This window comes from Hydra vulgaris, chromosome 14, assembly GCF_038396675.1.
Source record: "Hydra vulgaris chromosome 14, alternate assembly HydraT2T_AEP".
NCBI lineage: Eukaryota > Metazoa > Cnidaria > Hydrozoa > Anthoathecata > Hydridae > Hydra > Hydra vulgaris.
The window spans coordinates 22,904,995-22,932,500 of NC_088933.1; the positions used below are offsets into that span (position 1 = coordinate 22,904,995).

General features: G+C 27.9%; 1 protein-coding gene across 6 annotated transcripts in view; it reads left to right on the top strand.

Annotated features, from left to right (window-relative positions):
• LOC100200189 (early endosome antigen 1) overlaps positions 1–27,506 on the top strand; it is a 105,207-nt gene that overhangs the window by 2,981 nt on the left and 74,720 nt on the right. For 3 of the 6 annotated variants that reach the window (XM_065818267.1, XM_065818269.1, XM_065818272.1), the window contains exons 2-7: positions 888–941; positions 5,919–6,062; positions 6,498–6,638; positions 6,740–6,814; positions 13,907–13,973; positions 14,114–14,193. In XM_065818267.1, coding sequence (XP_065674339.1) covers positions 888–941; positions 5,919–6,062; positions 6,498–6,638; positions 6,740–6,814; positions 13,907–13,973; positions 14,114–14,193 — 561 coding nt within the window. Of the gene's footprint in view, positions 1–887; positions 942–5,918; positions 6,063–6,497; positions 6,639–6,739; positions 6,815–13,906; positions 13,974–14,113; positions 14,194–27,506 lie in introns of those variants that run through there. The other 3 variants (XM_065818268.1, XM_065818271.1, XM_065818270.1) reach the window with 3 other exon arrangements.

The window sequence follows — 27,506 nt, forward strand, 5'->3', positions numbered from 1 at the left end:
TTGTGTCAGTATTGCTGAATGTCGACCTGAATTTCACAGGCTGTGTATATATTTATATATAAAAAATTGATATATATATCGGCCCTTGGAATTAGGGTTGGCATTTGGCAATGCAGACCTAACTGCTGACCTAGAAGTGTTTGAGGTTGGGAAAAAATCACCAACCTCCTTTCTATGTTTTATAATCAAAATTTAATTTTACATTTTTTCTGCCGACCTGATGCCTACCTCACACAGAGTAAGATTGGCAAATTATTGTCAAACTTATATTTTCTAATTCTGAGGGCTGATATATATATATATATATATATATATATATATATATATATATATATATATATATATATATATATATATATATATATATATATATATATACAAATATATATATATATATATATATATATATATATATACAAATATATATATATATATATATATATACAAATATATATATATATATATAGTTATATAAAGTTTATTATATATATATATATATATATATATATATATATATATATATATATATATATATATATATATATATATATATATATATATATATATATATATATATATATATATATATATATATATATATATATATATATAGTTATATAAAGTTTATTTTATATATATATATATATATATATATATATATATATATAGTTATATAAAGTTTATTATATATATATATGTATATATTTATATAAAGTTTATTATATATATATATATATAAAGTTTATTTTATATATATATATATGTATATAAAGTTTATTATATATATATATATATATATATATATATATATATATATATATATATATATATATATATATATATATATATATATGACATTTGTTTTTGCATGTTGACTTATGTTGTAGGTTAAAGGCTCTGAGTCATTGACAGACAGCAATGAAATTCCTGAAAAGAAGCAGGTAGACCAAGGGTTGAATTAAGTGAATTTTGAATATCTGGAAAGATACTCCAAACTAATTGAGCAATTTTAGAATATCTGAAAAGATTTTAGATCCTCAAAATTTCAATTTACAGAAAACTGTGAACTCTGTTTAGAACTGAGTTTATTGCCAAAAAACAAACAACACAAATTTAAAAACAAATAACACAATAAATTTAAAAGCAAACAACACAATAAGTTTAGGACTACACTTGTAATAAGTAACACTAGCTAACTCAAAACTTACATTTATAATTTTTTGTTAGTTTAAACAATTACCTCAGATATAATAAGTAAAAAAATGATAAAAATAAATATTATATCCCAAATTTTAATTGAAATAAATTTCTTAAACTGTTACCAATGGTTCATGTGTTTTAATTTTAAAAAACCAATAAAAATACTGTTAATTTTTTTATCAGCAGGAAACTACAATTTTAAAAATTTAATTACATATATATTTTTTATACATGTTCACTTTTTTATATATTTTTAAATATTTTAAATTATTCAAGTTCAAAACTGTTTTGTATTATAATTACAAGATCAATGAATAAAATTTTTATTGAATACTGATTATTGAGTTTTATGATAACAGAGTTTAACTGCAAAAGACCAGAAATATTTCCAGATATTGCAATTTGCGATTGCTTAATTTAACTATTGTAGACTATAATTTTTTTCTATATTTTAGTAGGTGTTGTATATTTTATGCCAATTGTATTTATTATTGTAGTAGGTGTTGTATAAAAGGTCATGATATAATTTATATGAATATATAATTATATTATTTATCATATACAATTTGATTAGTTATCATATAATTTATGTGAATTAAAGATTTTTTTTTACTTGAATGGACCATTGTCTTGAGCTTTTGCAATGTAACATTTTTAAATCATAGCCCAGTTTCTACTGCTTTATATATTCTGTACAAATGTATTTGATGCCTGCTTTCAAGTCAGCACAATCTACTAAAGGAAAGTTGTCCAACTTTATAGCTACAAGGGAAAAAGCTGCCTAACAGGCAGTTTTTTATGTTGATAGTATTTCTAATGTAACTTCCAGTAAAACCTTTAACTTTAGTCGACTTGTGACTCTGCTAAGTTCAATAATTGAATGCCTCGGCATTAATTAATTTGCATATAATAAACACAAAAATGATTAAATTATTGATTTCTACTAAGACACTTTTCAAGCAAACAAATTACACCTCAGTGTGTGTCACACACTGTCACACACCACAGTGTGTGTCAGTATTGACATTGGTGTCATCACACCAGTGATATTTAAATTTGAAACATAGTTTCTATTTCAGTTTCTATTCAGTTCTTGTGGCGTTAATTTAATTTCTAATTCTAGTTTTACTTTTAAAATAGTTCCTATTTCAGTTTCAAATCAGTTCTCTTAAAATTAATTTCAGTTCGATTCTTATGATTTCACTAATTCTACTTTTTATTTCAGTTCCTAATTCAGTAAATATTTAATTTAGAAGTTTTTTTTGGAAATTTTTAACAGATTATTAACTTATTAAATATCATTATCAAAGTTTCAAGACAACAATATTAAATGAATTTCCTAATATATTATAATACAATATAAACAATCAAACAATAATTGTAAAACAGTAAGTTTTTTTTGAAACTCAAAGAAAATATATGCTTGAATTTCCATCACATATTCTTGTTTAGTTTCATAAAAACTCTTATCTCTAATGATGTTTTCATCATCTCATTCTTTTCGTCAACTCTTTAGTGTCTTTAAATGTTTATATATTTTTGTAACAAAAGATGAAATGTATCGTTGATGTAAGAGTTTGACTCTTGCGTCAATGATACATTTAATCTTTTGCTATAAAAAACATGGCAAACAAACAAAAGAGTACCAGTTTGGTGTCAGACATGTCCAGTGTGGTGGTCAGACATGTATCCAGTTTGGTGGTCAGACATGTCCAGTTTGGTGGTCAGACATGTCCAGTTTAGTGGTCAGACATTTGGTCAGACATGTCCAGTTTGGTGGTCAGACATGTGCAACAACAATAAAGGAAGTGTAAATAAATTAAATTTTACTTTTGAATTCAATAATTTTTGTTCAGTAATAATAAATAATTTAACTTCTATTTTCGTTTCTGATGTTGATATTCAATTTTATTTCAGTTTTTGTTCTTCAAATAATTCCAAATTTCAGTTTTCATTCACATTAACAAAAGCGATTATTTTTACTTCTAATTTTAGTTAACCTTAACTTAAATATCGCTGCATCACTCTCAATAGCCATGTATTTATACATAAAATCCTTTGTTTTTATTTAGTTTTAGTTTTCTGTAGTTATGTTCTTGCCTTCTCCACTTGAAGATGTGAACTTGGAGGTGTCTCTTGTAGCTTAGATTTCTTTTGAATTTGGCTTAAGAACTTGTCACTCATGTGTTTCTACAACAACCCATCTATGGTTTTTGTTACCTTTTCTAGTTAACAATCTAGTTTTATCTTTGTGACCGTCAAAAGTCCATTAAATTTTTGCTAAATTTAGTCTCTGTAAACAGATTTTTTTGTTGTTAACTGTCAAGTTTTGTGTTATTTGCAAAGTTTATTTTTATCTAGTATCATTGATGTGTCCTGCTTGTGAATAAGTACCACATTTTTTCATTCTTGCACTGACAATTGCTGCTGCACAATGACCTGAAACTTTATATCTTTTACACGTTTTAGCTACGTTTAGTAGTTTTAATCCCATTTCTTTTCTTCATTTCTTTATAATACTGCTAATTATCTGTATCATTTCCTGTCAGTGGTAACACTGTAATGCGGGTCCATCAGCATCCACTTATGAGTTGTCTTCTGGTATTGACAAAGTACTTTCATTGTCAACTTATTCATAAATTTTGATACATTTCCAATGTTTTAATCAGTTTTTTTTTTGGCATTTTTGTTGTAATGCAAAATTTTTTCTGATCCTTTCATTAACTCTGTTGATCATCATTTTCCTTAGTTTCATTGGTTATCAAAAACTTCTTTCTGCAGGCGGCACCTTATGCTCAAGTTGCATATAAAGGGTATAATACCCTATATTTGACACTTGCATATACCATTGCGTATATGGTAAAAAATGGCTCTTAACAAGTCTTTGTGTTTAAAGTTAACAAAATCAAGTAAACTTTATGTATAAACCAATTTTTGAGGAAAGTAATTAAATTTTACCATTTTTTAAAAAACCACAAAAATACAAATTATTAGAATAGAATGTTTTTTTTAAATAAAAATGGAAACATTTAGGATATTTTAATTATTATTTTGTTTTTATTATTTAATTTTTTTGTTTTAAATATTTTTTCATTTTTGCATACATCGTACAAGTGTACATACATTGACTGACATACATCAGGTGACAAATAGTTAGAACATGCAAGAAGTGTACATACATTGCCTGAAAAATAGGTAGAACATGCAAAGAGTGTCGCTACATTGACTGAAATAGCTAAAACATGCAAGGAGTTCTGGTACATTGACTGGGGGTTTTGGTTTGGGTTTGCAATCTGTCAGTTCAAAAAAAATTTTGTTAAAAGTTTTTCAACTTTTTTTGGTCTTCGATATTAATTTAAAAAAAAATGTATTTTTTTGCATTTTATGGGAAAATTAAAGACAGCTAAGCAATGGTGTGTGTATACATATAAAAATGCACAGGAGGCTACAGGGGCTTGAGTACATACATCTACTATCTTATAGCCTGCTGCCACAAAAGCAGTGGTGTTACATCGAATAAAGGATTGATATGGGACAGCAATCTTTTTTTTTATTATAATCAAAATTATATAAAAATTTCAAAAATAGTTATCGTTTTATAAAAAAGCATTAAGAAAAAAAAAAAATGAATATTAAAAAATCTTGAATTCCTTTTTTCTTTTTTAGTTAAAAAAATGTCATTTTCTGTCACTAAAATTTAAAATAGTAATTTTCTTATGTCAATGTAGCAGCACTCCTTTGCGACAGCAGGGTATAAGTTAATGTATGTATTGAAGCCCCTGCAGCTTCCTGTTTTAGTATAATGTCATCAGTGTGCATCAAATGCTGCGTATAAATACGTATATATTTATATATATACATATATAAGTACGTATATATATAAATATTTACGTATTTATATATAGGTATGTATATATATATTTATATATATGTTTATATATATCCTTATCTTGTAGTCGAAAGAGACTTTTAATGTCAAAAAGTCTCTTTTAACAACAATTTTGCTACCTCAGCAATTAAGTTACATTTTATTGTCGTCGAAAAGTTAAAACAAATTAATGCGGAAATACATTAACTTTTATCATTTTTTAAAAAACCACAATAATAATGACTAGAAAGCTTTTTTTAATTAATGGTGTTTTTGTTTTTGTTTTTTAAAAACATTTTTTTAAAACATGCGTGTTGCTATATCAACTATCTTATAGCCTGCTGCTACAAGGGAGTGCTGCTACATTGACTATCTTATAGCCTGACTCGCAACAGAGTGCTGCTACATCGACTGAGGGTTTGGTTAGGGCCGGCAGTCTATCATTTAAAAAAAATTATTCAAGTTTTTAAACTTTTTCTGGTCTGGTTTATTAGCGCTCTCTTTAAAACTACAGTTTATAGAAGAAACTTTTTGACTACCATGCAAGACTATATATATATATATATATATATATATATATATATATATATATATATATATATATATATATATATATATATATATATATATATATATATATATATAGACACACACTAGTAAGCAGTTTGACCTCATAATGAAATAGGGGGCAGACAATATACCGACTGACTAAATAGGAAGAACTAACAGTTTCGTTAATTTCATTGTAATAAGATGTTTAAGGTAAAAGAAGCAAATATTGATAATGAGAGTAATAATACTCTAGGGGTGCCAATATAGCATTTTGTAATTATATATAGTTTGTTCTTAGGGTTTTTTATGTCCGATGTGTATGGCATTGTTTCCTGGACCAGCTGAATTGCAAATTCATTTTGAGAAAGTGCATAGTGGCGGAACTTTAGTAGAAGAGAAGCTTTTAAACCTTGACGATGATAATGATGATGATGGTGATCATGTAGATATTTTATTTTAAATAAAATTCAAGTATTTTTTTTTTAACTTGTTTTCAAAGTAGTGCATTTTCTAGAGATTTTTTTAAATTTAATTTTATTTATAATGTTATTTTAGTCTTTGTTTTTATAATTGCATTGGCTCTAGTTTTTACAATAAGCACAATATCACATCAAACTATTCAGCGCTCAATATCCCTTTTTTTTTGTGACCTTTTTTTAGTTTTTTGTTTAAGATCTTTTTTCCAATACTCTTAATGTCTCACTATGTCACTATGTTTAGACCCATTTATCTGTTTAAATTCTAAGTACTATAACTCTTCTTTGATCACTAGAAAATCTGTTTTATAGTTAAATTATTTTAATTGGTTATTTTAATTACTTTAAAAATATAATCGTTTAGTGTTGTAAAACTCTTTAAAAGTGTTGTTTTATTGTAGACAGATGCTTTGCCTGATCATAGTAAAAATGATGGTTTAGTGCACTCTTTTCTTGACACTCAAACAGATAAATATGACTCTGAAGAAAAAGAGACTAGTCTGCTCCGACATGAGCTTTTTGAGTTAAAATCAGAGCTAAAGGTATATTCTAAAATTTTGAAATATTTTTAAATTTAGAAAAACATCAAAGAACTTTAAAAGATAACATTATTTAATACAAAAAAAGTGTATGAAATTTTCAGGAAGAAAAGTGGTATAGTGGGCAGCTAAAAGTTGAGCTGGAAGCAATTTCATCACAACTTGAGAAGTTAGAAGAGGTTTATTAGAATCAATATTAACAATATTATTATTTTTAATGTTCTTGTTATTTTTATTATGTTAATAATCCTAATAATGTTGTTGTTAATGTTATTATTACTAGTAATGTTATTATTTTTGTTATTAATATTATTAATAACATTTTGTTATTATATTGATAATATTACTAAAAATAATTTTCTTGTTTTTATTAATACTACTTAGGGGTCGTCCATAAAGTACATACGCTCATAGGGGGGCGGGGAGGTCTTCAAAAAGCATACGAATGCGTATGGGAGGGGGGGGAGGGTTCAATTTAAAAGTACGTACTTCGATTTTCTTATTTATCACAATTAACCAGCTAATCAATAGAAAAGTTACATTCTGACTAAAGATTCTAGTTTGCTAACATAAAAAGATGTATGGTATATGGAGTAGAGGGTATAGTTTTCCTCTATGCACACACATGTATGGGCGCCCTCAGAATTTTTTGATTTTCCAGATAGGACACTTTCACACATCGTGCAAACTCATAACTTAAGTTTGTTTATACCTATGCCAAATGAGGAGGCCTTGCAAAATATCGGGATGGTTGAGGCCTTTTTAACAAAAAGCCTTAAAACGCTTATCCTCCCCTGCCCATATGTGAGGGCACTAATGTAGTAAAATTTTCAACTTTACCATCTAAAACTAAGGTTAAATTTGTTGACAGATTTTAATTTTTGTAGAAAAATATTGTAAATTACAAAAGTTATGACCATGCAAATTTTCCGATCCCCAAAATGAGAGGGGTGTAAATTTTGCATGGTTATAACTTTTTTGTAATTTACAATATTTTTCTACAAAAATTAAAATCTGTCTATAAATTTAAATTTAGTTTTAGATATTAAACTTCAAAATTTTGCTACATATTTCCCTCACGTTTGGGCAGGGAAGGAGGAGGCAAATGTTTTAGGGCTTTTTGTTCCCAGGCTTCCGCCATCCAAATTTTTTGCAAGGCCACCTCATTTGGCATATTAACAAACTTAAGTTTGCACGATGTGTGAAAGTGTTCTATCTGGAACATCAAAAAATCCTGAGGGGGCCCATGCACACATGCCACCCCTTATATACTGGCCCTGAGTAAGACCTGAGGGCCATGGTTGATGGGACGGAGTCCCCCCCCAAAAAAACGTGTCAATGGTGTCTCAAAATCTTCCAAATTTGACCACTAGGTTTTGCTAAAATAAAAAGCTTCTTAAATTAGCAAAAGGGCACAAAATTTGCTGTTGCCCCCTCCCACTGGGTTTTACCCTTTCTTTTCAATATTACTGATCTCACGTAAGACTCATTTTTTACTTACTAAAGAGGGGTGCCTGAAAAAAATGTCCACCTTAAGTATAGTTTATTTACATTTTATTCGTTATGAAAACAAAAAAAAGATTTACATGGATTTCACCGGGAATCGAACCTGGATCTCCGACGATTATTTCCGTCGCATAAACCTCTCGCCCAAATACACACGTACTTTTGAAGTATTTAAAATTTATTTAAATTATTATTTGCATATATACTTCAAGACGTTTTTAAAATGCGCAAACAAAGGGCTTTGGGGTCGTATTAAGTATCTAAGGTACCCTCTGTCTTTTTTTTTTTTAGATCAACTTTTTTATTGAAAAAAATAAATAAAGGAGGGATGGGGGGGGGAGGATATTTGAGGAGGGAGGTATTTGAGAAACATACGTACTTTTAATGGGGGGTAGGGACATAAAAGTACGCATGGGAACTGGGGGAGGGGGGTCGAATTTCAGAATTTTTGGCGTACATACTTTATGGACGACCCCTTATGAGAGAGGCAGCTACTTATCATATGAGTTTACTTTGATGGCAAAAAACAGTCTTAAAAAAAAAAGACACAAAAAAAAACTTAATTATGATAACTATGCATATTATCGTAATTAGAAAACATTTTTAAAGATATTATGAAGTTTAAAAATCTAATATTTTTTTTGTTGACATTTAATTTGGAACATACCGTGAAATTTAAAAAATTCTTGCTATAAATGTTTCATTTTGGTTTTATAATTTAAAACAGAATTTATTTTTGTTCTTATTAGTTCTTTTTATTCAATAATTCTAATTTTTTGTGTGCATGATTTTTCATAAATATAGACAATTTAATTTAAAAACACAACAGCAAAATGAACGTTTTATTTAAATTTGATTTAGGAACCTTTTATTTAAATTGTAAACAAAACAATTAAATTAAAAATAAAATTAAAAACGTTTTATTTGAAAACATATTTTCATACATATTTTTCCTAATACCTTCAGAATTAGGAAAAATAAGGTCACCAAAAAACTACCAACCTAAAACTGTTTTAGGTCAGCATCAGGTTGGCTTATATTTTGAAACAAATAGGGCTCAAAAAATCAACAAGTGTACACATTTTTAGCATAAAATTGCCGGAAAAACAAACACCGCGTTTGCCAACTGTTCTTTTTAATGTTGGTATTTGCTTAAAAATTTGAAAAATGAACGAATGTTTTGCTGATTTTTTTTTAGCTCTTTATTTAGAATTAATAACATGTTTGTATTTTCTATTTTTTTTTTGTTTTTTAACAAAACAAAATATAAATAAAACATTTTTTATTTTATGTTAATTGTTTTGTTTACAATTTCAATAAGAGTTTCCTAAATCAAATTTAAATAAAACATTTGTTTTGCTGTTGTGTTTTTAAATTAAATTGTCCATATTTTAAATAAAATATTTGTCAAAATATTTTATTTAAAATATGGGAATCTACTTTGTTAAGTGTTTGAAAGACCAGTCTGGCTTTTATTGGTTTATATAATTATGTGAAATCTCTCAATCAGTGAAAAACATGCTGAAAAATGTTTCTCAAAAGCTGGCTGTTCTTTCGGATGACTGGTTGTGTTTGTTGTTCCAATTGGTTTAGGGCTTCCAAACTTGACTTTTCCCACATAACAAATTATGTAATCAGATGGTAATTCTCTTGTTGCATGACGAGTTTTTACGTGTTGGTACTGAAACAGTGAGGAAAGTTAAACATCTTCACCATTGTCTCTTTTTCTAAGGCCTACTTTTTTTGCAGATACAAAAAATTGGGCCTTTGAAAAAGAGACAGAAAAATTTGATCTTCAAAGTTGATAGCTTGACCAAAAACCTCTACTCTTTACAGCATTTAACCATAAAGTCAGCCAATTGCTTGTTAGTTTTTTTCAAATAGAGAAAACAGACAGTTTTTCTGTTGTCATCATAAGTTTTTGCTTGATTCGGCATTTTAAATATTTTTGCGCTTGTAACGGGTGATGCGGAAGTTATTGGACAAAATAAAAACGTCAACAACTTATTTAAAAATAAAAAAACAAACTACTATTATATTTTTTTTAAATAAAACATTTATCTTTTAATAAAAATATATTATTTTTTATATGAAAAAACACCACCATCTGCAATTGATCTCAATTTTGCTCTGACGCCTTTTATATGCGACTGTAAAAAGTTTAAATCAATTTCTTGTAGTTTTAGTTTAATGCGATCAATCAAAACTTGCTCTGTTGAAGCTTACCAATCTCCCTCGTAAACCTTCTGTGCCAAATGTCCCTAAAAATTTTCAATTGGTTGTGCTTGAGGCACATTTGGGGGATTGGATTCTTCATCAATGTAATAGACATATTGGTCCATCCAATTTAGAGAATCTTTAGAATAATGAGAACTTGCTAAATCTGGCCAAAATAAATAGTTAAAGTCTCCATGATACTTGTAAATGAATGGAAGAAATCGTTTTTCTAAGCATTCATTAATATAGATTGATGAATTGATCGCTACAGCCTTGGAAGTAATGGCTCGGACATACCACAGTCAGATATGGCTATCCACATTAACAATTTTTTTGGAAATTTCTCTTTTCCTATAAAACGAACACTTTCTGGGCATGTCTTTTTGTTGTTTGTATAGTATCCAGAATTTCCACGCATGTTGTCCCCTGCAAAACAAATGTATTTTTTGTCATCGATGACTAGAAGCGATTTTGTGTTATAGAGTTGGTTAACTAGTTTCCTGCTTCTTTTCTTTGCCTTTATTTGTTGTTCTATAGTGTATTTTGGAGTCTTTTCACGTTTTCTATATTTAATATTCATTTTTTTTAACTGATGACCAATTGTCGATTGATTTACTCCGAATTTAATACCTATTTTTCTCTGACTGACCCCTTTTCGATTATTGACAAGTCTCGTTAATTCGGCTTTCTTTTCTCTAGTCCAGGATGTCGTACGACCAGGGTGCTTTCTATCAGAAAACGATTGAACAGTTTCAAGTCTTTTTAGGTTATCATATATTGTACTTCGAGCGAATCCTTCCTTTTCAAAATGATTTACGATTTTCTTTATTTTTTATATTAGGTTTATTTACAAAAAATATTTTTAGTCGCTTTCGAAAAGAAACTCGTTCAGCTGCATTTAACCTCATTTTAAACAATTGTGTTTTAAATAATAAAGTTTATATTTTATAGAACGTTTATGCCTACACATAAAACCACAAAAACTAATTATTATGCTCAAATAATGAAATTAGGATTTGTCCGATAACTTCCGCATCACCCGTTATTTTGCTCAAATGGCACAATGAAACTGTTCGGAGGCATTTCCCGGTATTTTAAAATTAATAAAGGACCTAGGAACTCTTACTTAAACAAGTTGCTTATTTTTGTTAGTAATTTATGCGACAAAAATATACAATTTTTATGTATAAAATGTTTTATTTCATTTGATTAATAATCTTGTCAATAAGCCAAAAAATCAAAATTTTCAAATCGATTTTTTTTCATGAACAATGATGAAAGATTTTAAAGCCAACTATAATGTCTTCCTACATACATGTACTATCATACCTCCGAACGTTTTTCTCGGAGAAAAGGGGTTAAAATTAAAAGTCATTTTGTGACAGTAATAGCAGGTATTTAAGACTGTCTCTAAATCATTGGGGTCTTGGAGTAGATTGTCCCATTGTTAAAGCAGTCCTTTTCTCATATTGTTTTGCTTCATTATTGTTTAAATATTTTATTAAAAAAAAGAAAAACAAATATTACTTTATTATTTTAATTACTATTTATTTCAAAAAAATAAATTATTCCCATATTTTGACTAAATCAACTTTTAGTTTTTTAGTCGACTTTTTTAGTAAAAAAAAGTCAACTTTTTTAGTCAACTAAAAAAATGTATTAGTTGATTTTAGTTAACTTTAGAAAACATATTAGTTGATTTAGTCGACAGTCAAATTATTTAATAGTCGTAGAACACTAAAAAAATTGCTGACCTCAGACACTGACAGGTCAGCATTGTCGAATTTTGACCTTAATTCTGAGGGCTCTAAAAATATATTCTACAAATATTTTTATAAAATCAAGTTTTTAAAGTTTTGATATTTTGTTAGTTTTTAATTAACTTTTTTTTTTTGTACATGAAATCATTTTATGTACTTTTTTTTTCTTTTCCCACTTCCACTTATTTTAGTGTATTTAATTAGTTATATAATTTATTATAATTTGTTTTAGTGTATTTAGTTATAAAATTTATTTACTAAGTTATATAATTTATTTACTTAATTATATAATTTATTTACTTAGTTATACAATTTATTTATTAAGTTATATAATTTATTTAATTATATAATTTATTTACTTAGTTATATAATTTATTTACTTAGTTATATAATTTATTTACTAATTATATAATTTATTTACTAAGTTATATAATTTATTGGAACTTTTGTTTAAAGCAATGTTTCATCAAAACTCTTTTAACAGAGTTTATGTGTTTATTTTGTTTATGTGTTGAGTTTTTGTTGTTAAAAAGAAATGATTTAAAAATCTTGAAAATATAAAAAAACTTATAATAGAGAGAAGACTAATCGTAGGATAGTTAGAGAGGTCAACATGTTTTCTAGAGTTTCGGAACCACTCATTTAGCAATTTTTAAAAGTTTAGCAAAAATTGAAGAGAGTTCTTCTGAACTGAGAGTTCTGGAGAACTCTTATATAAGACTGATGGAAATCTTGTCTGAAGCACAAACTGTAGAAGTGTTTAATTGAGAACTAACTTAAGCATTAGAAGCCAGAGTGATTTGGATGCCTAACAATGGGTTAATTTAGTCAGTGTGTTTTCTAGTGTTTTTAAAAGTTGGAATCACTTATTTAGCACTTAATAATAGTTTAGCACGAATTAAAGTGAGTTCTGGAAAACACTTTTGTAAGACTATGATGGAAATATTATTTGAACCACAAGCCATAGAAGAGTTTAATTGAGAATTAAATTTAGCATCAGAAGCCAAAGTGATTTGGATGCCAAATAATTGGTTAATTTGTTTAACTGGAACAGCAGGAAGAATATGGCCATTAGATTCAATAGTCAATTTAGAGGTAAAGTTCTTTTCAAATGACTCTGCCTTATTTTGGGGAAAAGTAATAAGATCCCATGACTTAGAGTTAGAATGTTAGACTTACAAATCTCTAGAACCTAACACCTGAGTTAAGATACAAGATTTACTAAACTGAGAATAACGAATCTTTGCATCGACAGGAAACTTTTTTACCTCATACTTTTTGCAATGGTGATGATGATGATAATGATGATGATAATAATGATGATGATGATGATAATGATGATGATAATAATGATGATGATCATATTGATCATTATGATGTTTATATATAAATATACATGAATATGTATATGAAACATAACATGAATTTCGAATAAAATAAAAATTTTAGGATTTATTAATGTTTTTAAAGCTCTGGTCACAAACCCAGCCCCGGCTGTTTTTTTATCAAACCTGGCCCCAGTCTCGGTCAAATTTTAACCCAGGTTGTTTACTATATAAAATATTGTAAACATAAATAATGCCCATTAAAGTACCCATTTAATATAAGCACTCATAGAATCATCAACATAATGCAAGTTATGTTATAACTAGTATAATATAACATAATATAAGCATAAACATAATATATATATATATAATATAAACATAATATATATATAACATAATATAAATTATGTTATTTTTTATTTCTCTTATTTAAATTAAATTGTATTTTGCGTTCTTTTAGGATAAAAAGTTAGTTGAAGAAGAATATCAAAATCAGTTAAAATCTGCTGAGATAGGATACCTATCAGGTATTTAAGTCTTATGCTTATGACTCCTATAACCGTTTTTGCCAATGACACAATTTCAAAATAAATTTCAAATTTCATATTACATGCTAAAAGTTTTTGAAATCTGTAAAACATAATGCTGATTTTTATTAAATGTATAGTTGTTGAAGAAAACAAAAAGTTAAAAGAAGAAATAAAGTTTGCTGACTATCATACAACAAAAGAACGTCATGAAAAGCTTGTAAGTAGGAATTATTCGATTTTTCTGTTTTTTGATTTAGCTTAGTTTGAAGAGTTTGAAGCCTATCATGTTCATGGTAGGACCAGGCCTAACATGTTGTGTTTTGTTCAGCAGCCTTGATTATCAAGTTTTAAATGTTTTAGATACATAAAGTTTATAGAGAGTTGTAACTATTTTTTTAAATTACCTCTTTGGCTGTGGTGGCCCCCTCAGTTGACCGTGGTGGCCCCCTCAGTGTTAAAAAGGTGAATATATAAAAAATAGTAATAAAATAATAAGCTTATTTATAATAATAATATAAAGTAAAAATTAAAGACATCCAAGAGAGAAAAAAAAATTAATTTAGAAGACTGGAAAAAGTTTAAAAACTTAAAAAAAAAAGATAGTTGGTAGATTACATGCCCAACCAAAACCCTCAGTAGATGTAGCAGCACTTCTCGCATCTTATACTTATTTGTCAGTTGATGGCAGCACTCCTTGCATGTTCTACCTATTTGTCAGTCAAAGTACGTAAACAGTAAAATAGTAAAAATGAAACATTCAGAATGTTTTTATTTTTATTAAAGAAATAAAAAACATTCCAGTCTATTAAGTTGTGTTTTATATATCTCAGAGGTGGAAAGTAGCAAGTTACACTTACTCAAGTTACTGTAATTGAGTAGTTTTTATGTAAAGTTTTTTTTTAAATATATACTTTTGCTTAAGTATATATATTTTTAAAGTATTGTTATTTAAAGTACTTTGCCACGTTTTAAATCATAAATGTTACTGAGTAAAAAAAATGATTACCTATTTGTATTATTTAATATCACAAAAAGTATGTTTTAATTCTTTTATTTGATAAAAAAAAAAGCTTTTTTTATAACTTTATTTCCTAATAGTTTTCACTAATGTTTTAAGTAAGTTATGGTCGTTCACAAATTATGTTACGAGATAATAAAGGGGAGGGATGGGGTTAGTGATTTGTTACAAGGAGGAGGGTTTTAAATTTTGTGAAGCAAGTCTTTTTTTAGTTTTTTTTTAGTTTTTTTAGTATTAATAGAGTGCCTAGCCAAACATAAACCATCAGTTGATGTATTTAAACTGGACTGCGACTATTCCAATTTAAATTATACTAGAATTGATTTTTTAAATTGAATTAAACAATCATTAAAAGTAATTTGTAAAAGCGTTTTGTGTAACTTTAATAAAACGTTTCATAAGATAAGTTTTGAAGTAATTTATTTTAACGCAATTAAAAGTGTAACAAAAAGTAATTTTGGTTTCGAGTTTGAGTTTTTTTAGTTCAATTTTAGTGCTTGTATATTTTCTTTTTCGTAAGGAAATGTTTTCTTTTATTATTTTTATTTTTTTAATTTCCTTCCTTCAAGTTAGCTAGCGTTTCTTTTTTTAGCCATATATATATATATATATATATATAATATATATATATATAGATAGATATATATATATATATATATATATATAAATATATATATGTGTGTATATATTTATATATATATATATATATATATATATATATATATATATATATATATATATATATATATAAATATATATATATATATATATATATATATATATATAAATATAAATATATATAAATATATATAAATATATATATATATATATATATATATATATATATATATATATATATATATATATATATATATATATATATATATATATATAAGGCCTTGTTACGCATTTTTATTATTACGCTGCATAATAAAAATGCGTAACGCATTTCTAACTCAACTCATCAAAGATATTTTGTATTGTTAGAAGTTATATTGCGTCACGAGCATCTTTTCAAGTACCGCATTGTAATTAAAGTTATTTTATTAACGCGTTAAAAATCATACAAACAGTTTTTTTTTCTCACTATAACAAAAGTTACAAATAAAATCTAAGTTCCTATTTGAACAATCATTTTTGTTATTTTTTTCCAATATGAACTAAATTTTATTTTGGAAAAAATATTTTTTTTATAAAACGTAAAATAATATTTGTTTTTTTTCTTATAATTTTACAGTTGGTTTTTGGTTATTTTATTAACTGTTAATAAATTTTTTCTTATTTATTTTGTGAACTCTTTTTAATAATGTTTTTAAACAATAAAGAGTTTTTTTAAATTATTTATCAGTTACCGATAACATATTCGTGATCATAATTTATTTTCATAAATTAAACGAATGTCATTAAAACTTTACATTATTGAATTAACAATAAACAAAATATCTTATAAATAAAATATTTACATCAAAATAAATTGTGCATTTTTTTAACTATTATGACAAAAAATAATTTTTATATTTAAAAGGAATTTATATATTTAATTTCTTTAGATAAAAAATAAAACAGTTTATTTTTTTTAACTAATTTTTAACAACATCAAAAAAGTTATTAAACAAACTGTTTCTTTAACAAAAAATCTATTAGTTTACAGTTGCGGTTAAATGCTTTTACGACTTTATTTCTTCTAAATAAACGTCACATTAACGACATCTAAAGATAATTCAAATATTCTAAAGATAAAAGTTTTTGTGTCGCCCAAAAGCGTAGGCAAATGGCCTTTTCGCAGGCAAAATGCGAGCTGCGTAACGCTTCTTCGTAACAAGGCCTGATATATATATGTATATATATATATATATATATATATATATATATATATATATATATATATATATATATATATATATATATATATATATATATATATATATATATATATATATATATATATATATATATATATATATATATATATATATATATATATATATATATATATATATATATAGGGTGTTAGCCAAAAAATATTTTTTACAGCATTTTTGTGATAGTGGGAATTTTGGTGTTGTCAGCTGGCGAGTAAAAAAAGAAAAAAATTAGGAAAAAAAATTTAAGGCAAACCATGGCCTGCGTCCACGGTTCCCTACTACAATTTATTCAAGCAAATTAAGGATCCACAAAAGTAGACAAATTTTCTATTTTTTAGATACATAAATCCTTGAATTTTTTTTTTTTTGGTGGGTTATATTTTTAGCAAGAATAAAAGATATTTTTATTTTTTTTTAGTATTAAATTATAATTATTCAAATTGTTTTATTCTAAGCAATCTTTTTTAGAATTTTCAGATTTATATTGTGTTTTTTTTATATTAATATTTTTTGTATTTATCATTTTTAGTTCATATTTATCTATTTTTGTGATATAGTTAAGAGTAAACGAGAACGACGATTGTTTAATGATAATTTAACTTTAAATAAATAAATGTGATACTTTGATCTATTTAATTGTATACATTGCTTTTAAATACAGTTTTAAAAGGTTTAAATGATTATTTACATATATTGTCTTTTATATTTAATTTCATTTTTGGGCGATTCCATGTGAAAACATCCAATTTTTTTTTTAAATGCAACCTAAAGTCTCAGATTTTGCTGATTTTTAAACCACTGAAAGATTTTAGTAAATTATGAACATCCTGAAAATTTTATTGTCTAAATTAAATCGGTTCCTAAGATATAACTATTTTAAGTTTGCCTCCAACCAACAAAAATCTGCCATTTTTAAAAATGGTTTTGGTCCTAGTTTCTGTTACATATGTGTTGGAAAGCTGAAAATTTGTACCTTTATATATCTTGGGCCAACAAATCCAATAAAACAACTTAAAATATTTAAAAATGAACATAACACTTGAAATTTAAACGTTTATCACAATTTAACTAGGGGGAGTCGAATCACAAAAATGTTGATGTGGCTCGATTTTTTTTTTAGGATTAAAAGATTTTTGTAATCTAGAAAAGGATTTTCAAGATACTTATATTTAGATATCTGGCTTGCTTGAGACTACATCATACGAAGAGATAAAGACTATCTACCAGGATTGAAATTTTGTCGCTCATGTATTCAGTTTTTGTCAAATTGTGATGAAGTTTCTGATAGTGAAATGGAGTGTGAAATTGATGATGATTTATCATTTGTTAAAAGTAAATCTTGTAATAAACAAGTTAGACAACTCTTTAATATCAATTGGAGTCTTGCCAATTAAAGTTCATGATGTCGCAAAGCATCAATGAGTTAAACAGTAACAGCAAAAAGAAAATTAGCCAAAGCCTACACAAAAATGAAAGAAGAAGTAGCAAGTGCTTATGGAGTAAATATAGATAACTTAAGTGTAACCTCAACTTTTTCCAGTCATCCTACAGATACAAAAAAGCAAATGATCTTGATCGTTTGACAACCTCAGTGAAAGTAAAGTTTAAAGTTGAACCATTCAAAAAAATTCAAATATTAATAGAATATTTTAAAGTTTCTGAACATTTTATACGGCGTGCTAGGAAACTTAAAGTGAAAAATATAATTCTTGCTAAACCTGATAAGAAAATAGGCCAAAAAATTCTGAACTTTCTTTCAGCTTTGGTTCAAGATTTTTTTCAACAAGATGAACATTCTAGAATTATACCTGTTAAAAAAGATTGTGTAAAGGTTAAAAGTGGTCCTCCACAACAAAAAAGAATATTAATGTACAACCTTCATGAGCTTTATATTGATTTTAAAAGTAAATACCCTAATTTTAAAATAGGGTTTTCAAAGTTTTGTAGTTTGCATCCAAAATGGTGTATTAGTGTGGGAACAAACAGTACACACTGTGTATGTGTTTGTATTCACCATCAAAACTATTAAAAATCAAAATATTGCTTGTAAATGCTGTCCAATAGAATGTTACATACAAAGGTTTAATGTCAAAATTATTATTGCAGTAATGAATGCATGGCTCATAGATGTGCCAAATGTCCAGGTTATGATAACTTAAAGGCGTTTTTAGATGAGGAATTAGGTGAGATTGATGAAGAAGAAATTCAATTTAATCAATGAAAAGTACTGACAGATCAAATTACTCAGACAGTTAACTTATTTGAATATAAAGAACTAGTTGTTTCTCACATTAATCAACTAACTTCACATTCATATACTACTAAATGCCAAACTGGCTATTTGAAAGAGCTAAAAAATAATTTAGGTTACAAAGAATGTATTATACAGGCTGATTTTGCAGAGAAATATCAATTTGTTATACAGGATGAAATACAAAGTTATCATTGGAATAAACAACAATGTACACTACATCCAGTTGTTATGTATTTTAAGGTAATTTCGAAAACAAATATTCAGCATAAGTCGTTCTGTTTTTTAAGTGATGACAATGATCATGATACTTGCTTTGTGTATGAATTTCAAAAGAAAGTTTTAGAGTACATTAAAGAATATTTAGTTGGTATCAATAAGATTTATTATTTTTCTGATGGATGTTCTACTCATTATAAAAACTATAAAAACTTTATAAATCTATGCCACCATAAGGAACATTTTGACATTACAGCTGAATGGGTATTATTTGCAACCAGCCATGGAAAATCCACTTGTGGTGGCACAAGTAGTATCGTTAAAAGAATAACAGCAAGAGCAAGTTTATAAAGACCATTGGAAAACCAAATATTGACAGTTGATGATATGCTTGAGTTTTGCATTACCAATATAAACATAATCACATTTTATAAAATTACCAAAGAAACAGTTAATGCAAGGTGACAGCAACTAAAGGAGCGATTCGAAACAGGCAAAACTGTTCCAGGTACCAGAAGTTATCATCATTACATACCCATTTCAAAATTTGAAATTAGTTTTAAAAGAACAAAAACACTAATGTCTGATGTTGTAATTGTATCAAATCTAAATGATTTTGTTGCATGCAACTACGATTCCTTTTGCTGGATAGGCATGGTTACAGAGATAGTAATATCTATAAAATGATAAACTGCATAAATTTAATTTAAATATCAAACAATCGATATTCAAGTTAAGTTTATGGACAAGTTTATATGAAACTAATGTTTTATAAGTGGCCGTGGGCACAGTGGTTAGAGTGCTTGCTTTAGAAGCAGGAAATCTAGGTTTGAAACAAACTCTGGACATATTTTCGCATCACGGTAAGGAAGGAGGCATGAACTTCCTATTTAAATAATAAACTTAAATAACAAAATAAAAAAATAAAAAAAATAAGTAATGAATTTAAGTATATTTGAAGATGTTTTTATTTCTGTTTTAAGATCGCAATCTGATTCTTTGTAATAACTCTAACTAAACTATTTAATACAACTTTTGAAAAAAAAACTAAATTTGCGATATACATCTGCATTTATATAATTCTTCTCCTTTGACTATAATTTTTTAGGATCAGATTCTATAAAATTACAAAGAAAACAGAAACAGGTAGTCAACAATAAGTAAAACAACAGCTTGATGTAGCCAAAACTGTTTCAGTTACAAAGCTGTCAAATTACTCTTTTTTTTCTTGTTTAATTTATTAAAATACCTGTTTTTTAAGCAATAAATTTAAGTAGATTTGACCATGTTTTTATTTCTGTTTTTGAAAAGACCACTCTCCAATTCTTTGTAATAACTATAACTTAACTATTTAGGACAACTTCTAAAAAAAAAAAAACATTTAAATTTTAAGTGGTATGTTCGTTTTTAAATATTTTAAGTTGATTCTTTGGATTCGTTGGCCCAAAATATGTAAAGGTACAAATATTCAGCTTTCCAAAACACATCTAACAGAAACTAGGACCAAACCGTTTTTAAAAGTGGCAGATTTTTGTTGTTTGGATCTTAAAATAGTCATATCTTAGGAACCAATTGAAATTAGACTAAAATTTTCAGGATGTTCATAATTTACTAAAATCTTTAAATGGTTTAAAAATCAGCAAAATCTGAGACTTAGAGTTGCATGCCCTGGATGTTTTCACATGGAATCACCCTTTTATATTATAAATGTTAAAAAAACAATTGTTAATAGTATTAAATTTTTATGACAAACCTTTTTGACAGTTTCCACGATAATCTGACTGTCGATAAAAACACTATATATTGTATAAAAAGTTTTTGAATACTTACGTTTTTAGATACTTAAAGGTATCCCAAACAGCCGATACATGTTGTGTTCATATTAAGGAGAATGATAAAATCAAAGTTTGAGTTAAATTTTTATGATTAAAATAAAATGCATATCAAGAAAAACTAACTTTTTTGTTTTAGTTGAAGCTGGCCTTCTCCGTTTTGTAATAGGCCAAATAGTTTTCATAATATACACCGCAATCTAATTTCTGATCAAATTGTCAATGTCCTCTCTCTTTACCCCTCTGCCAATATTGTTGTTGTTGGTGACTTTGATGTTCATCACACTGAATCGTTTATCTCTAACGCCGCTGACCTTGCTGGCACTAAAGCCTATAACTTCTCAGTCTCCTACTCAGATAATTAACTTTGTAACTCTTTCTTGACAATCTTGTACTTCTTTTTTGGGCTCAGCCTGTCATTGCACTACTTACTACTATCCTAAAGCTGACTGGGATTTTTCTTGTGATTTTCTTTGTGACAGACCTTGGGCTGATGTCTTTTCTCTCTCAGCTGATAAATGCACCTACCACATACCCTAGACTCAGGCAGTAATGGGAGCTTTTATTCCTTGTGGGTTCCAAGTCAAGCCTCATTCTACTCTGTGGTTTTCACCTTGTGCAGCTGCTATATCTAAAGGTATATGCACCGCAAAAACTAACGCACCCCAAAAACAACACCGACACATTTTGTGTTGTAGCCAGGCCTATTTAAACTTAATAAGTATAAGAATGCAATTTTTTGGTATTTAAATGTTCAAGCTAATGAAAAAAGCAATAAAACGATGTATTTATAGCATAAAGTAATTTTTTTAAGCCTTTTCGAAAATTGTCTCTGGTTTTTTAAAGCAATATTTTCATTAAAAATACTATAAAACATGCAAATGTCAGACTAAGTTTTCAAAGTTGACTTTTTATTAAGCTCTTGAGTGTCCTTTTCAATAATAATCAAATGGTTAAATCAATTATAAGTATTATGTTTGATTAAATTGAGCGAAGTTTAACTTAGTAGTAATGTGGTTTTTGGGGTGCATTTAGCAAATAAACATAAAAGTCAAATAACACAACTAGAATAATGTTTATTATAACATGAAATTATAAATTAAGCATTACATTTTAGAAGAATGTTTTACTAACACATAAACTCAATATTCATAAATCCTTCATTGCTCTCTGAATCACTATCTGCATTGAATAAGCCATTTTTTTGATTTGTTACTGTTCTTTGCAAAGCTGCAGCAAAAAAAATCATTGTAGGTTTTTTTCCATCAACACGGTCTGCTAACTTGATGCATTGAGATTTTAAAATATTGTGGCATTAAGATTTTAAAATATTGTGGGATTAAGATTTTAAAATATTGTGGCATTAAGATTTTAAAATATTGTGGCATTAAGATTTTAAAATATTGTGGCATTAAGATTTTAAAATATTGTGGCATTAAGATTTTAAAATATTGTGGCATTAAGATTTTAAAATATTGTGGCATTAAGATTTTAAAATATTGTGGCATTAAGATTTTAAAATATTGTGGCATTAAGATTTTAAAATATTGTGGCATTAAGATTTTAAAATATTGTGGCATTAAGATTTTAAAATATTGTGGCATTAAGATTTTAAAATATTGTGGCATTAAGATTTTAAAATATTGTGACATTAAGATTTTAAAATATTGTGACATTAAGATTTTAAAATATTGTGACATTAAGATTTTAAAATATTGTGGCATTAAGATTTTAAAATATTGTGGCATTAAGATTTTAAAATATTGTGGCATTAAGATTTTAAAATATTGTGGCATTAAGATTTTAAAATATTGTGGCATTAAGATTTTAAAATATTGTGGCATTAAGATTTTAAAATATTGTGGCATTAAGATTTTAAAATATTGTGGCATTAATAATTTTAAAATATTGTGGCATTAAGATTTTAAAATATTGTGGCATTAAGATTTTAAAATATTGTGGCATTAAGATTTTAAAATATTGTGGCATTAAGATTTTAAAATATTGCGGCATTAAGATTTTAAAATATTGCGGCATTAAGATTTTAAAATATTGTGGCATTAATAATTTTAAAATATTGTGGCATTAAGATTTTAAAATATTGTGGCATTAAGATTTTAAAATATTGTGGCATTAAGATTTTAAAATATTGTGGCATTAAGATTTTAAAATATTGTGACAACTTTTTTACTCTACAAATGCTTTCAGCACACACACATTTGAGTTTTCAGCACACACACATTTGAGTTTTCAGCACACACTTCTTACAACATTTCTCTGACACACTTCTTCAGTACACACACATTTCTCTTTACATTTAATAAAGACTTTTTTTTCTTTTTTTTTTTTCTCTACATTTTGCACTTGTTTTCAAACTTTTTGTTCTTTCTTTTCATTTATGTCTTTATCTAAACTCAAAACATCTTTAACCTTCATAGACCCATGCACTTGAGTTATTCGTGTTGAATTGGTTGATAGATTTGACTTTACTTTTAGAGCAAATAATTGTATGGAGACTCCTGAAGAGCCATCAGTTTCATCCACACCATCAATCATGAGCTCTGATTCCTCTTTTGTTGTCTCTCCTGATAAAAGAAAAGGATCAGGATGCTTCCAGCAAGGCTGCAAGCAGCCACTAATTAAAGTTAGAAGTTACTGAAAGAGAAAAGATGAAGGTTGAAGAGCAAGATAACGATTGACGGACGACTTGAAGGATTGCAAATTATGTGAATCAGGAAAACAAGATAATGGAAGCAAATTCCAAAGAGCTGATGTTCGAGAAAAAAAACTAGATAAATAAGCGTTTTTGGAGTACTTTGGAACAGTCACAGAAAAAGGATGAGACTTAATTGAATGACGAGTAACACGAGAATGAATTTTAGTAGATGGCACAAGAGACGCTAGCTCTTTAGAGCAGTGCCCATTATAGTATTTGTAGAAAAGAGAAAAAGAAGCAAAATTATGACGATGTGATAATGGTTGGAGGTTGGCTGCAAGAGCAGGTCCAACTATGTTTACAATGCGTTTTTGCACCTTGTCTAAAAGAGAAAGGACATCGTTAGAAGATCCGCCCCAGATATGGCAACAGTATTCCATACCAGGCCGGATTTGAGATTTATAGAGATAGAGAATAGAATCCGAAGTAAGAAAGTGACAAGCTCGATAAAGAGATGCAACCTTAGCAGATGCTAATTTTGCAACTGATTTGATATATGGTTTCCAAGAAAGACTGGAAGTAAGAGTTAATCCTAGAAGATGAAGAGTAGATGACTCATCAAGTACATCACCGTTCATAAATATAGGAAGATCTAAATTATTGCAATAACGATTGGCTCAAAAAAATTGAGTTTTATCTGTATTGAAGTTCACCAGCCACTGTGAGCCCCATGCTGTAGCAGAAGTGAGATCCTTTTCAAGCTCAAATGCCCCCTCCAAGCAATCAGAGAATGTTGGTTTCTTATTACGACAAGAATAAATGGCAGTATCATCAGTAAACAATGCCACCTTAGATGTGAGAATATCTGGAAGATCGTTGATGTAAATTAGAAAGAGTATAAGGCCGATAGAACCTTGAGGAACCCCTGAAGTTACAAAGTAAAAAGAAGAGTGCTGCCCATCGAGGACAACTTTTATACTACCATTGGAAAAGAAAGATTCAATAATCTTAAAGATGTTACCAGATACACCATAAGAAGAAAGCTTATGGAGAAGACCAGCATGCTAAACTTCATCAAAAGCTTTTGAAATGTCAAGAGCGATGGCCTTAACCTCTCCACCTTTATCTAATGCACAATAAAATCTATCTGTTATTACTGCTAATCAGCTGTAGAAGGAGAAGATCGAAATCAAGATGAGAAATTAAGTGTTTGTTAATTAAAGACTCAAAAACCTTGCTTATTATAGGAAGAAGAATAATGGGACGGTAGTTAGAGGAATCAGATCGCTCTCCAGAATTTTTAAAAATAGGGATAACAGATGCCGCTTTCTAGCGGGCTGGAAAACAAGACTCTGATAAGCACTTGTTGAATTGTTTTGAGAGTATAGATGACAGTTCCGGAGAACACTTCTGCAAGACAATAACAGGTATGTTGTTTGGGCCACAAGCTGTAGAAGAGAAAAGCAGGAAATCACTTTAGATACAGATGCTGGAGTGATATGAATGTCAAGCAATGGATCAACCTGTTTGTTGGCAATATCAGGTAGAACGCAACTAGTGGACTGAAGAGACGATATTGATGAAAAGTTTTTAGCAAACAATTCAGCTTTGTCTTTAGGTGAGGTGACAAAGTCTGAACCATAGAACAGAGGTGGAATTAAAGATTTGCCCTTATTATTAATATTATTAAAGATTCTCCAGAAGTCACGAGAGTCTAATTTTTGAGATGAGATACGAGATTTCATAGCGGGCTTTGGCGTTAGACAAAACCTTTTTACAATGGTTTCTAGCAGTAATAAACAGACGTCTGTTTTCTGGAGATTGTTTTGCTGATGGTATAGAAGTAACGGTTTCGATTGGCAATCGCAGCAGCACAGTGTGAGGAAAACCATGGAGGAGAGTAAGGCTTGACCTGGAATCGTCGAGAGGGAACAAAAGATTCCATGCGAGCCTGAATCCACGAAGTTATGTAAGATGCACATTTATCGACAGGAAGACAAAAGATTTCTACCCAAGGGCCATCACGGAAAGGAAAATCACGGAAAGAATCCCAGTCAGCTTTACTGTAGTTGTAAAAGGTATGATAATAGGGGGATTCAGGTGATGAAGAAGAATGAGATATTAGTTTTAGAGAGATCAAACTGTGATCAGAGGCACCTAGGGGTGAATATGGAGAAACTGAGCACTGACTAGGATCAGAAACAAGACATAAGTTGAGTCGAGAAGGTAAATGATTCGGGTTGTCTGGAAAGAATTGATGGTGTGGATGAAACTGATGGCTCTTCAGGAGTCTCCATACAATTATTTTCTCTATCAAACTTGTCTTGTTGCATGAATTCAATGCTCAAAGCTTCATTAGTTACACCAACTCGCTTTGCAGCTTTTATCAGAGAGGGTTTAGGAAAAAGACATTTTGTCTTTTTCCTTTTCATATTTGTCCTATATATATGTTGCCTATTTATCCTATATATTGGCTAAAATAAGCATGAATGCTTCATCGTTTAGTGCATTTGCCTCAGTAAACATTTTGTCTTTTTCCTGTCTATATTTGTCCTATATATTGCCTATTTATCCCATATATTGGCTAAAATAAGCATGAATGCTTCTTCGTTTAGTGCATTTGCCTCAGTAAACATTTTGTCTTTTTCCTTTCTATATTTGTGATGAATATTGTTTAACTGGTTTAATAACTGTGTAACTCCTGCTGTATCTGGAGGAGAAAGAAACATCCATATATCTTTTGATTGAAGGAATGACATACATGATAATCAAACCTCGAACTGTGTCCATCTGGTAATAGGACTACAGGTCTTTTAATATTGTTCTTTTTCTAACACTCATCAAATTCTTTAACATCAGCTTAAAGTGTATTGCTATCTGATACACCATGTTCTGGAGTGGTTACTAGTAGATGTTATATGTTAGTTGCTGCTTCATTTAGTATCATCAGTCTTGTTATACCGACATTGCCAAATATCACTTGACACATACAGACCCCTCCTGGAATTGTAAGATATAATTTTATTTGTAATATTATTTCAGTTTAAGTTAGTTTAAAAAGTTACTAAGAAAAACAGTTTTAATACTTTTATTTTTAAATATATAGAGAATCTAAGTTAAATCAAGTCTCGATGAAAATAGATTTTTTAGAAAATGTATATTATAAGAAAACACCCTTTTAACAGCTGGCTATGATGGAGTAAGACTGACCATTTTGTAAATATAGAATACCAAAATAAAAACAAACCAGAGAATGACACAAAGGGATGAATGCTAACACATTCTCTGTTTTCTTTTCACATTTTTTTAAATTGATATCCTTTCACAGCATAGACCAAAATAGAAGAAGTTCCATCAACACCATAATGAATGAATTGAGGAGTTTCATCATTATTAAAAATTCTTGTGGTGTCAATATTTCCTTTTCAAATCTCTTCCTCAATTTGCTCTGCTTCTGTCATAGTTCCAGCTGCAATAAGTTCCTCTGCTAGTGCATCTAAAATATAATTGATTAAATCAATTATACCTATTTGCACAAAAGGAGGGAAAAAACTTTAAAGGCAAGCACATTATTATAATATAACAAGTAAGGTAAATATGTATTCTCCAGAAACATGTAACACAAGATTTTTTCAATAACAAACAAACCTAAGTGACTGCGAGCCGTTTTCCTTGTACAATTTCCTTGT